At 42.9% G+C, this 12,064-nt stretch overlaps 1 protein-coding gene across 1 annotated transcript; it reads right to left on the bottom strand.

The window, feature by feature from the left end:
• Window positions 1-1,411: 1,411 nt before the first annotated feature.
• On the bottom strand, window positions 1,412-10,570 carry LOC306913047 (actin, cytoplasmic-like; the record flags this gene model as incomplete). The annotated part of the gene is made up of 8 exons (XM_079489556.1): window positions 1,412-2,386; window positions 3,411-3,592; window positions 4,923-5,114; window positions 5,501-5,698; window positions 7,056-7,140; window positions 7,260-7,367; window positions 8,403-8,543; window positions 10,445-10,570. The coding sequence occupies 8 exons, from the start codon at window positions 10,568-10,570 to the stop codon at window positions 2,240-2,242; spliced, it is 1,179 nt and encodes a 392-aa protein (XP_079345682.1). The 3' UTR covers window positions 1,412-2,239.
• Window positions 10,571-12,064: the final 1,494 nt, after the last annotated feature.

Here is a 12,064-nt window from a genome sequence, read left to right as displayed (position 1 = left end):
GCTGATGCTGCTTGTATGCTGTATGTATACTAGTGTGATTCAAGCTGGAACCAATTACTGGGTGGCAGTGAAACATGAATTGATTGCTGATGTGAATCGACAGTTTGTATGTTGTGTTGTATCTGCCGTTGAAGGTATTTGAGTTGCAACGGGGGAACAGTATAAATGATGTGTATGTGGCACTTGATCACTTCAATAATCCTATGAGTGAATTTGCTATTTCCTTTTGGTTCGAGCGAGAGGGTCTGGGCTTTATAACCGCATCGATTCCGAATGTATGTGTTCAATTGAAGACTCATAAGCAGTAGGTTATGTGTGTTGTGCTGTGGTTGCAGAGGTTCGTTGTGAGTTGTTAAGACAGGGTGGCTGTATTGGTTCACGACTGGTATGGTGGCAAAGAATGTCTCTAGGCCTTCTTTCTTTCTTTCTTTCTTTCTGTAAACCTGCTCAAAAGAGCAGTGTGACCCGGCTCTGTGGGTTCCGTTCATATACCTTCTACCTCCAAGCTGAAAAGAGCTCCAGGAAAGGAGAATAAGGTGGAAGGTATAGAACGGAAAACTGTGGGTGGTCCTGGAACCACTCACACACTTGAGCAGCCCGGTGGAAGCTCACATTGTCCCAGATGACGTAGTTGACTCACTGTGAATCATCTATGTGGTCAGGTGTTTCCAACAAATTGCTCACCAGACCTGAATGTTTAGCGATTTGAATAATTGTGTGTTGTAGTGCTTTGAGATTGTACGTGATAAGTGTGTACAACAACTGAACATTGTGTGTAGTGTTTGGACAACAAGGTGATGTGTAATTGACATCAGAGTGTAAACAAGGAAAGTCAGAGTCTAATGCAGATAAGGGAGTGTGATGTAGTGCAAATTGTGTCGAGCGATTAGATACATGAAGTCAATGTTGTGCAAATTGTGCCAAAGTTTCGATTTTTAATAATAATCGTGGAAAAACTGTAACTACTAAGCATTTAGCTGGGGACCTCCTGTGACCCCTACAAGGACCCCCTGGGTGTCCCCGGACCCCACGTTGACAACCACATACTGGTAATACAGGTAAAAAAAGAAACAAAAGAAAATCACATGGTTTTCCTTGTATGAAGAGCTTTTATTGTGAAATCCCGGGACATTCATACAGATAGCAAAGCATACAGTAAGCATAGCACTTTACTATAAGTATTAAAACGAGGGGTTTAGAAATGTAGGGGCGTGGCTAGAATAGGTTTAGACTGTGGCGTGGGGTGGGGGGGGGGGGGGGGTAGACTGCGGGTGTGGCAAAGGAATGGTTCAGACTAGAGGAGTGAATGGTTCAGACTAGAGGAGTGCATGGTTCAGACTAGAGGAGTGCATGGTTTTCAACCCTTTTGATATCAAGGCCCCTTATTTATTGGGCATTTGAGCCACGGACCACCATTTGATGACATTTAGCCTCTCAGACCCAAAACTTTGAATATCTTGATCAAAATAGCAGTTCTCCTACAATAGTGTAGACTTCTTGTAAATTAAGTAATGCAGATGTTTAACATTTAATTTTACTCTTGAGAGTGTAACATGAAACCGTTTTCAATCATTTTACACTCAAGAGTTAAAGATCTATTAAGGGTCCATTTGGTTACCAACTCTCCATCATTTAGCTGGGGACCAACTGGAACCCCCTTCAGGCCCCAGCGATGCTTTTGGGCAACATTTGTATTGTATTTGATTAAAAACAAATATTTTTTTTCTGTTCTTTTTTTCACCTAAACATCATCATTAATGTTCATTGTTTAAATCTTGCAATGCCATTGGTCATGATATTTGCATATAAATAACCCCCACAGAGGCAGAAATTCACACAACTTCAAAATCTCTGGAATTAATTTAACCTTTGACCTTTAACCTTTAACCCTGAAAACGGTAAGTAAAATGCCTGAAATATATTTTTTGTGATAACATGTTTTATTTATTATTGTGAAAGATATCCCCCAAATGTAAATTACCATTCATTTATTATTATAATTTGAATAATTATTATAAATGTGCATACAATTTGCATATTTTCCTCTGCGAAGTACTAGTAGTACAAAGTAGTAGTAAGGTTGAAATCTATTTTTTCTCTCTGGTTGAAAACTACTGGTTTAGAGTTGCAGGGTGCATGGCAGTTTTGGGGAGGGGTTTAGTGGACTCGGAGTTTATGGGGTTTAGTGGGCTTGGAGGCGAGGTTGGGGGGAGGGTTTAGTGGACTCGGAGGCAGGGTTTTAGAAGAACTTGCGGTGCACCATGCTGGGCCCAAACTCCTCGTACTCCTGCCTGGACATCACCATCTGGTTATAGAAGCTGGAGAGAGAGGCCATGATGGAACCTCCGATCCACACCAAGTACTTACGCTCTGGAGGCGCAATGATCTGCAGGAGAGAAGATGATCAGTAATATTAGAGTTCTACACCTTAATCTTCATGGTGTAGGCTAGGGTTAGGTTTTGGGTTAGGATGGGAGAGGTTTAAAAAAGGTGAATAGCAAAGGAATAGCAAGATGCATATTCACTGCAGGACTATGCAAGGCAGAGGCGTCCACCCCCCTGAGTCCAAGCTATAAGCCAGACTGCATGGAGTGTGTTAGGGTTATTGTTAGGATGGGTGGGTGGTCTAATGTACCTTGATCTTCATGGTGGAGGGTGCCAGGGTTAGGGTGGGTGGTCTTATTGAGCAATAAATACACTCGAGGGTCGTGCTTTACCGTCATTAATGGCACGCCTGCGTTGCTGCAGGCTGGGTCTAGCAGCGCAGAAAATGCATTAATGACAGTAAAGCACGACCCTCGAGTGTAACATTGCGATTATACAACAGCTAACCTTAAAAACTCAATTTCATTATAACTAAGGTATTCGCTAAGAAAAATCTTATTATTTTAACGACAGATGTAGCTAGCTACTAAACAAAAAATGTTCCAAGAAACTCGCTAGCATAGCAACCCAGTCGGCTCCGCTCTGGGAGAACAGAGCAGCTGATTTTCATGTTTTGATTAGGCATTCCATCATGCTCGTTTAAGCACGGCTAGATGGCTGTTTCAACCAATCAGATTGCATCCTCAAAATGACCTTGATCGACATGGTGGAGGGTGTTAGGCTTAATGTTAGGGGTCTCATATGTAGATAAATGAAACAATCCGCACACCATTTTCTGGGTCTGAAGAAGGGCTACGGCTCGAAACGTTACCACATTAAGTAAAGAAATCTCTGAGCAGAAAATGGTGTGTGGATTGTTTCATTTATCTACTTGTGACTTTATTTAATCCAGCACCCTTCCTAGTAGGCACTTGGATGTGCGTGTTCTTTTTGGTTGTTTTCAGCCTCCCTTACTACCCTAGGGGTCTAATATGTATCTTAATCTTCATGGTGGGGGGTGTTAGGGTTAGGGGTCTAATATGTACCTTAACATTCATGGTGGGGGGTGCCAGGGCGCTGATCTCTTTCTGCATACGGTCGGCGATGCCAGTGTACATGGTGTTGCCTCCAGACATCACGGTGTTAGCGTACATGTCCTTACGGATGTCGACGTCACATTTCATGATGCTGTTGTAGGTGGTCTCGTGGATGCCCGCCGACTCCATGCCTGTAGGGGGCAGCACACAGCTGAGTGAGTCAAGCTGTGTATATATGTGTTCAACAACACAGCCATGCAAAATAACACTGACAGCTATGAGGTGACGAAAGCTTGCCATCCAGTACCACAGAGGCTCATGAAAATAGTAACGTTAGTTAATAGACTGACTACTGCACATGTAAACAGAGCTGCTACCATTAGTCTGAGCTTTTTTGTATACTATCTAAATGCTGCCATCTGTCCTAAAATGCTGCTATTTGTTAAAAAAATAACTTTATAACCTGTATAACAAGTATATAACGATGCAATGTGACATAGCTCTGTGTACCCTTAAAAATAAGTTAAAGAAATATCTCATGTCACTTGCTTTTTGAGAATGGTCATTGAGCACTGTTTAAAATCTTTCATACTGTAACGGTAGGCTACTCAAACTGAAATTGTATATATATGCAATGTTATTAATCACTTGTTTTATATTTAGTTGTATTTTATTTTCTTACAGTCTTGTAAAATGTATTTCATATGACTGTATTGATTGTAATGTATTTTATGTGTGGACCCCAGGAAGAGTAGCTGCTACTAAGGTAGTAGCTATCCAAATAAACAAAAAAAAAAAAACAAATAAATACCCCCTCCAACTGTACAGTATACTTTCCCCATTTTCAACTGTTTTTATTGCGACCGAAGGTCGAAATAAAAAAAACTATGGAATGAAAAAAAAAGGGGGAAAAAATTGGCAGTCAGTCATGCTTCCGTCAAACAGTCTGGAGAACGGAAGCTCTGATGAGTAAAATATAAATATTTCCATCATACAGTCTGGAGCAACGGAAGCTCTGATCATGAGTAAAATATAAATGCTTCTGTCATACAGTCTGGAGCAACGGAAGCTCTGATCATGAGTAAAATATAAAGCAGAAGTGAAGCCTCCTCCCCACTTCCATTTCGTCACGCACATTTATCCTAATATAAATAGAAATCATCTAAACATATATAGCTTGATGCTTAGCAGAAAAGGAAAAAATATACAACGTAAAGATTTTAAAACATTTCCGTGAACGGAAATGGCAGCTTCCTTACTCGGATTTCGGGAGGTGTTGTTCCAGACCAGAGACGAAATGTTTTTATAATCGTCATGGGGGCGCCCCTCCTCCCCCCTCCTCCCCCCCGCGGTACAAACGGGACGAACCGACTAGGCGAATATACTGTACATATTCAGGTCTAATTCATCATAGGGGCTCGAGCCCCGCCGCCCCCACGGAGTCTACGTCACTGTTCCATGTAGCATTCAGAGATTGTGGAATAGTTGTCTGGCTACGCGAGACTAGAGGTCAGGGGTTACCTATAAAGGCGGGCTGGAACAGGGCCTCGGGACATCTGAACCTCTCGTTGCCCACGGTGATGACCTCTCCGTCAGGAAGCTCGTAGCTCCTCTCCAGAGACGTGGAGGAGGTGGCCGTCTGCATCTCTTGTTCAAAGTCAAGCGCCACGTAGCACAGCTTCTCTTTGATGTCCCTAACGATCTCCCTCTCCGCTGCACGCACGCACGCACGCACGCACGCACGCACGCACGCACGCACGCGCGCACGCGCACACACACACACACACACACAGATTTCAGTCATTTGGTTTCCATAGAAGCCAGCATGTCTTCTATGGAAGCATGTTGCGCAGCGGGAATTGACGATCTACAAGCCCTCAATGTGCTTGTATAGACCGGCTATTTTCGGTTGTTATTTTAAGATTAGTGGGCAAACTCACACATGTTCAGAAGCATCGTCCTAATATCTTAATAGTCTGGGATATTTCATATAAAAGCAAAGGTGTTCAGGTGTGTGTGTGTGCTCGCGCGTACCTGTGGTGACGAATCTGTAGCCTACAGGTATGTGTGTTCAGGTGCGTGCATGCGTGCGTGCGTACCTCCGGTGGTGAAGTTGTATCCGATTCCTCTCTGTTTCAGGATCTGCATGTTGTATCCTCTCAGTTTCAGGAGCTTCATGAGGTAATCGGTGAGGTCTCCTCCAGCCAGATCCAACCTAATGATGGCATGAGGCAGAGCATAGCCCTCGTAGATAGGAACAGTATGGGTCACTCCTTCGCCACTGTCTAGGACTATACCTGGGTGGGGAAAGTAGAAAACATTATTTTACACACATGAAACCCGAGAGAGAGATGTTCTATCTACTGCATTGATGTCTCTATCATGTAAGACTTGTAAGTGTTTCTGAGCTGAATGAATTCTCAAAACACACACGCACGCACGCACGCACGCACGCACGCACGCACGCGCACACACACACACACACTAAAATGTAATATACTGTAGGCCTACATGTTGGTGATTTGCCAATGGATAAACCCATGTGAATAATTTAATTATTGGTGGATGTGGGTAAAATGAACCAAATTCATGGTGTCCAGGGGGTACATTGAGCCAATGTTCCTAAAAATGAAGTATAGCAGGTATGCATGCCTACTGAGTGGCAACAAACTACTTTCTGGCCTTGACAGCCCATACATCCAAACAGAAAAGTCCTATCTGATTGACAGCCCATACATCCAAACAGAAAAGTCCTATCTGATTGACAGCCCATACATCCAAACAGAAAAGTCCTATCTGATTGACAGCCCATACATCCAAACAGAAAAGTCCTATCAGATTGACAGCCCATATAGTACATCCAAACCGAAATGTCCTATCTAATTGCATTATACAAAGTTAAACAACGTTCAATTCAATTTGCCACTCACTTTATGCATCAGACAACGCTCCACACATCCCAAACTCTTCTCCCTTCTGCCTCCAAAACTATAGAATGCACTTCCCATTGTAATTAGAACGGCAGACTCACTCCCATTCTTCCGCCGTAGTTTGAAAACCCACCTCTCGGGATTCCATCTTAGCCCGTAGCACTTGCCCTAGCCTTGACGACTTTACAGGCATATGGATAGGCTCAACTTATGTAACTTAGATAGCATTTTATGTAGACAATGACATAGCACTCTATAGTGCATATAGTTTCATTATATAGATATTCCACTGTTGGGTTCTTAGCTTACGTAATGAATTGCATTTTTAATAATGAATTGCATTTTTATAGCCCTTTTCCAAGTGCTCAAATCGCTTTACAATGGTTCATTCATTCATACATTGGGAGGTGAAGCGGCGAACAGTCGACGCCAGCGTCCTGCCGTCCTCACTACCCACATTCACACACCAATGGTGGCAAGCTCACACCGACCAACTCATTGGAGGGTGTAGGGTTCAGTGTCTTGCCCAAGGACACTTCGACATGTGGACAGGAGGAGCCGGGATTCGAACCGCCGACCCAGGGATCATTGGACGACCTGCTCTACATCCTGAGCCACAGCTGCCCTACGTATCATTCATGATGACTATTTGTATGTATTTGATGTATTACCATGTTTTTTGTTCTATACTGTCAGACAGACAGACAGACAGACAGACACTGACCAGTCGTGCGTCCAGAAGCGTACAGTGACAGGACAGCCTGGATGGCGAGGTACATCGCAGGCGTGTTGAACTTCTCAAACATGACCTGAGGAGAGAGAGATTAAAATAATAAGTGTGTGTGCGTGCGTGCGTGCGTGCGTGCGTGCGTGCGTGCGTGCGTGCGTGCGTGCGTGCGTGCGTGCGTGCGTGCGTGCGTGCGCGTACCTGTGCCATCTTCTCTCTGTTGGGCTTGGGGTTCAGCGCCGCTTCGGTCAGCAGGATAGGATGTTCTTCGGGGACCACTTGCAGCTCGTTGAATGCGTGATGCCAAATCTGACATATTGATTGACATTTTTATTTCACAGTATGTAGAACATTTCAAACGAAAGCACAAGTCAATACAAAAACTTATTTGACTTTTTTTTACAGGGGCCAGTTTCGAATTGCAGCCAAATTGTACTAAGCAGCTAAATGTATGTACTCTCTTGTTTGAGCCGAATCTGGGTTGAACGGGGTTTGTTAAACTCCCTCTGGTATTTTGACAGGTACATATCTTGGTGGTGGATCTTGTAGATCAGGCCCATTGCAAGTGGCTGTACTCTGTCGTCAACCCAAAGCCATTCCAGCCTATCAAAATGGGCAGGGGTGAGGTGGGTTTGGGGAGTGAGGCCAAGTGGTAGCCTGACCAGTTTGTTTTGGGAGGCCTCATACACACGTACAGAATGCATGTTCTGCATGTGTTCTGTCTGTGTTTGATGGCCGCCTCAATGCTTTTCCAATGGAAGTCATGGTTTGACCAGACATTTGTGTTTGATAGCTGTGTTCTGCCCATCAAACAAAAATGTTTGGTCAAACCATGTGACTCCCATTGGAAAAGCATTGTGGCGGCCATTAAACACAGACAAGACACATAACATGTGTTTGATACGTGTGTATGAGGCCAGAAGTCTGAAGCCTTGTTTTAAGGGCCTTTGAGGTGCTGTGGAACCAAGAGATGCATGCATAGTAGAAGAAACTTTGTATGAGGGCTCCTGTTAGACTGTTTGTGTGTGTGTGTGTGAGAGTGTGTGTGTGAGTGTGTGTGTGTAATGAAATTAAATGTATATTTACCCAGGGTATCTGGGCTAAGCTCAAGAACTTGTTTCCAGCCAGGCCCTGCTCATAGAACACATTTCATCGTAGTGGTTGATGCCTTGTTCAAGGGCATTTCAGCGGTGGTAATTTTAACGTGTCGGACGCCTGTTTCGAACTAGACCGCGCCGCTATCCGTTCGGCCACCGCTGCCACTGTGTGTGTGTGTGTGTGTGCGTGTGTGCGTGTGTGTGTGCGTGTGTGTGTGTGTGCGTGCGTGTGTGCGTGCGTGCGCACCTTCTCCATGTTGTCCCAGTTGGTGATGATGCCGTTCTCTATGGGGTTTGTGAGGGTCAGAATGCCCCTGTTAGACTGAGCCTCGTCCCCCACGTAAAAGTCTTTCTGCCCCGCCCTGGGACGTCCCACGATGGACGCCGTCTACAGACAGACAGACAGGCAAAGAGAGAAAGACAGACAAACAGACAAAAAGAGACAGACAGACAGACAAAGAGAGACAGACAGACGGGCAAAGAGAGACAGACAGACATTAGTAAAATGTGCTACAGCATAATAACTGGGAGGCTCGTCCCCATTGTTTTCCTTTTTTGCAGACCGCTCGGTGAAACGCGGTTCTTGTACTCTTGCATTTGTTTCACTAAGGTTACGTTTAGGAATATGGTTAGGTTTAGATAGGCCTATAGTTTTACTGAGATTATGTTTAGGAATAAGGTTAGGTCTAGACAGTTTTACTGAGGTTAAGGTACAGATTATATGCAGGGGTAATTATTTTTCAAAAGGGGTGCATAATCACGTCCCTAATAATAATAATAAAATCACATAAAAACCTGCATTTCATCGCATAAAGGATTTCAGCCTGCATAATCAAGGATTTTAGCCTATAATCAAGGATTTTAGCCTATAAGGATTTTAGTCTGCATAATCAAGGATTTTAGCCTGCATAATCAAGGATTTTAGCCTATAATCAAGGATTTTAGCCTATAATCAAGGATTTTAGCCTGCATAATCAAGGATTTTAGCCTGCATAATCAAGGATTTTAGCCTGCATAATGAAGGATTTTAGCCTGCATAATCAAGGATTTTAGCCTATAATCAAGGATTTTAGCCTGCATAATCAAGGATTTTAGCCTGCATAATCAAGGATTTTAGCCTGCATAATCAAGGATTTTAGACTGCATAATCAAGGATTTTAGCCTGCATAATCAAGGATTTTAGCCTGCATAATCAAGGATTTTAGCCTGCATAATCAAGGATTTTAGCCTGCATAATCAAGGATTTTAGCCTGCATAATCAAGGATTTTAGCCTGCATAATCAAGGATTTTAGCCTATAATCAAGGATTTTAGCCTATAATCAAGGATTTTAGCCTATAATCAAGGATTTTAGACTGCATAATCAAGGATTTTAGCCTATAATCAAGGATTTTAGCCTGCATAATCAAGGATTTTAGCCTATAATCAAGGATTTTAGCCTGCATAATCAAGGATTTTAGCCTATAATCAAGGATTTTAGCCTATAATCAAGGATTTTAGCCTATCATCAAGGATTTTAGCCTATCATCAAGGATTTTAGCCTGCATAATCAAGGAGTTTAGCCTGCATAATCAAGGATTTTAGCCTATAATCAAGGATTTTAGCCTATAATCAAGGATTTTAGCCTATAAGGATTTTAGTCTGCATAATCAAGGATTTTAGCCTGCATAATCAAGGATTTTAGCCTATAATCAAGGATTTTAGCCTATAATCAAGGATTTTAGCCTGCATAATCAAGGATTTTAGCCTGCATAATCAAGGATTTTAGCCTGCATAATCAAGGATTTTAGCCTATAATCAAGGATTTTAGCCTGCATAATCAAGGATTTTAGACTGCATAATCAAGGATTTTAGCCTGCATAATCAAGGATTTTAGCCTATAATCAAGGATTTTAGCCTATAATCAAGGATTTTAGCCTGCATAATCAAGGATTATAGCCTATAATCAAGGATTTTAGCCTATAATCAAGGATTTTAGCCTATCATCAAGGATTTTAGCCTGCATAATCACGGATTTTAGCCTGCATAATCAAGGATTTTAGCCTGCATAATCAAGGATTTTAGCCTATAATCAAGGGTTTTAGCCTATAATCAAGGATTTTAGCCTATAATCAAGGATTTTAGCCTGCATAATCAAGGATTTTAGCCTGCATAATCAAGGATTTTAGCCTGCATAATCAAGTTTCTCTGGAGGGTCTATTCTTATCTGTCTATATCTATATGGTCGAATGGACCAATGGTTTGTGGTCTTATACAGTATATAGGGTCAAATCGACCAATGGCATCTCACCTGGTGCCTGGGACGTCCCACGATGGACGGGAAGACGACGCGAGGGCTGTCGTCTCCACCAAAGCCCGCCTTGATCATGCCACTCCCATTATCAACCACCAACGCAACGACATTGTCATCACACATGACTGACACTGCACGCACGCACGCACGCACGCACGCACGCACGCACGCACGCACGCACGCACGCACGCACGCACGCACGCACACACACACACACACACACACACACACACACACACACACATTTTCTTGCATTATCACACACCAACGCAGTGCTCTCCTTCATCACACATGATCTATCTACTATCTTCTATCTATCTACTGCATTGATGTCTCTATCATGTAAGACTTGTGTTTCTGACAGGAATACTATAACTCTGACTCATGAAACCTAACATGAGCTGAATTAATACTTATAGCAGTGATTCTCAACCTGTGGACCGCGGCCCACCAGTGGCTCGTGAGGATATTTCAAGTGAGCCTCCAAAATAATTGGCAAAAACACTTACCATTTTAATGATAATACAACATGGTTGGGCCGCAGGCATTTTTCAACATTTATGAGTGCAAGGGTCCTGTTTTGTAACAGTCAGTATTAACTAGGAGTACCACAGACGAATAACAGTCTAAGTCCACACTATTGATCCATAATATATAAATGATAGATAAGGGTTCAGGACAACGAGGCCTTTTCGTGGAGGGGTCAGTCTGAAATTTGGACTTAGACTGTTTTTCGTCTGTGGTACTCAATTATGTACACTTACTACAACTACTGCTAATATAATAGATTATATTGCCAATAAGTCATGAGGGAAATACTTTCTCTCTGTCTCTCTCTCTCTCTCATTTAACCCATTAAAACCAGGAAGGCATCTGTGTCATTTTACATGATTTTGCATCACAATCTTTTAACCACTTTAACCACATTTTATACTTTATTCAAAAATAACAGATACACAAGCTCATAGCATGTCACTTCATGCCACGCTACATTTGTGTAACTATACATTTTATAAAACTACTCAAATCTTTGCTTCTGGAGGGTCCCTGGAACTAAATATATTCAGATATGGGTCATATACCATATTTTCAGAAAACCTTTTAAAGCTTTTTTTAGAAGACCTTTGTATAGAGTCTTTCTTTCTTACATTTTTTATCCCACGATTTTTGCAACCCAGTTTTTTTCACCCAATGTCAATTTTCAAATGTAATCCTGGGCGCTAGACTCCCTCTGCCAACCCGGGGAGAGCAACGGACTCTCATGTGTCTTAATGGGTTAAATGAAAGGTGCAGTAGTGTGTGGGGTGTTTCTCACCTGAAGAAGAGGCAGGTAGTCTCTGTGGAGGTCAGATGAAGCTGTCACACTCACATCCAATGTCTGCACTGTTCCCCATGTACTGATTATATACACACCCAGCTTCCTCTTCTCTGTGTCACATGTGTGCACGCAGCCACGCACACACCCTCACAGTGGGCCTCACCCCCCCGAACCCAGCTCACCCCTGCCCACTTTGACAGGCTGGAATGGCTTAGGGTTGAGGGTTGTGTGTGTGTGTGTGTGTGTGTGTGTGTGTGTGTGTGTGTGTGTGTGTGTGTGTGTGTGTGTGTGTGTGTGTG

The sequence above is a fragment of the Electrona antarctica genome (assembly GCF_951216825.1).
Source record: "Electrona antarctica genome assembly, chromosome: 20".
Classification (NCBI taxonomy): Eukaryota; Metazoa; Chordata; class Actinopteri; order Myctophiformes; family Myctophidae; genus Electrona; species Electrona antarctica.
The sequence above is the reverse complement of the archived record's forward strand: the minus strand, read 5'-3'. Positions and strand labels throughout refer to the sequence as shown.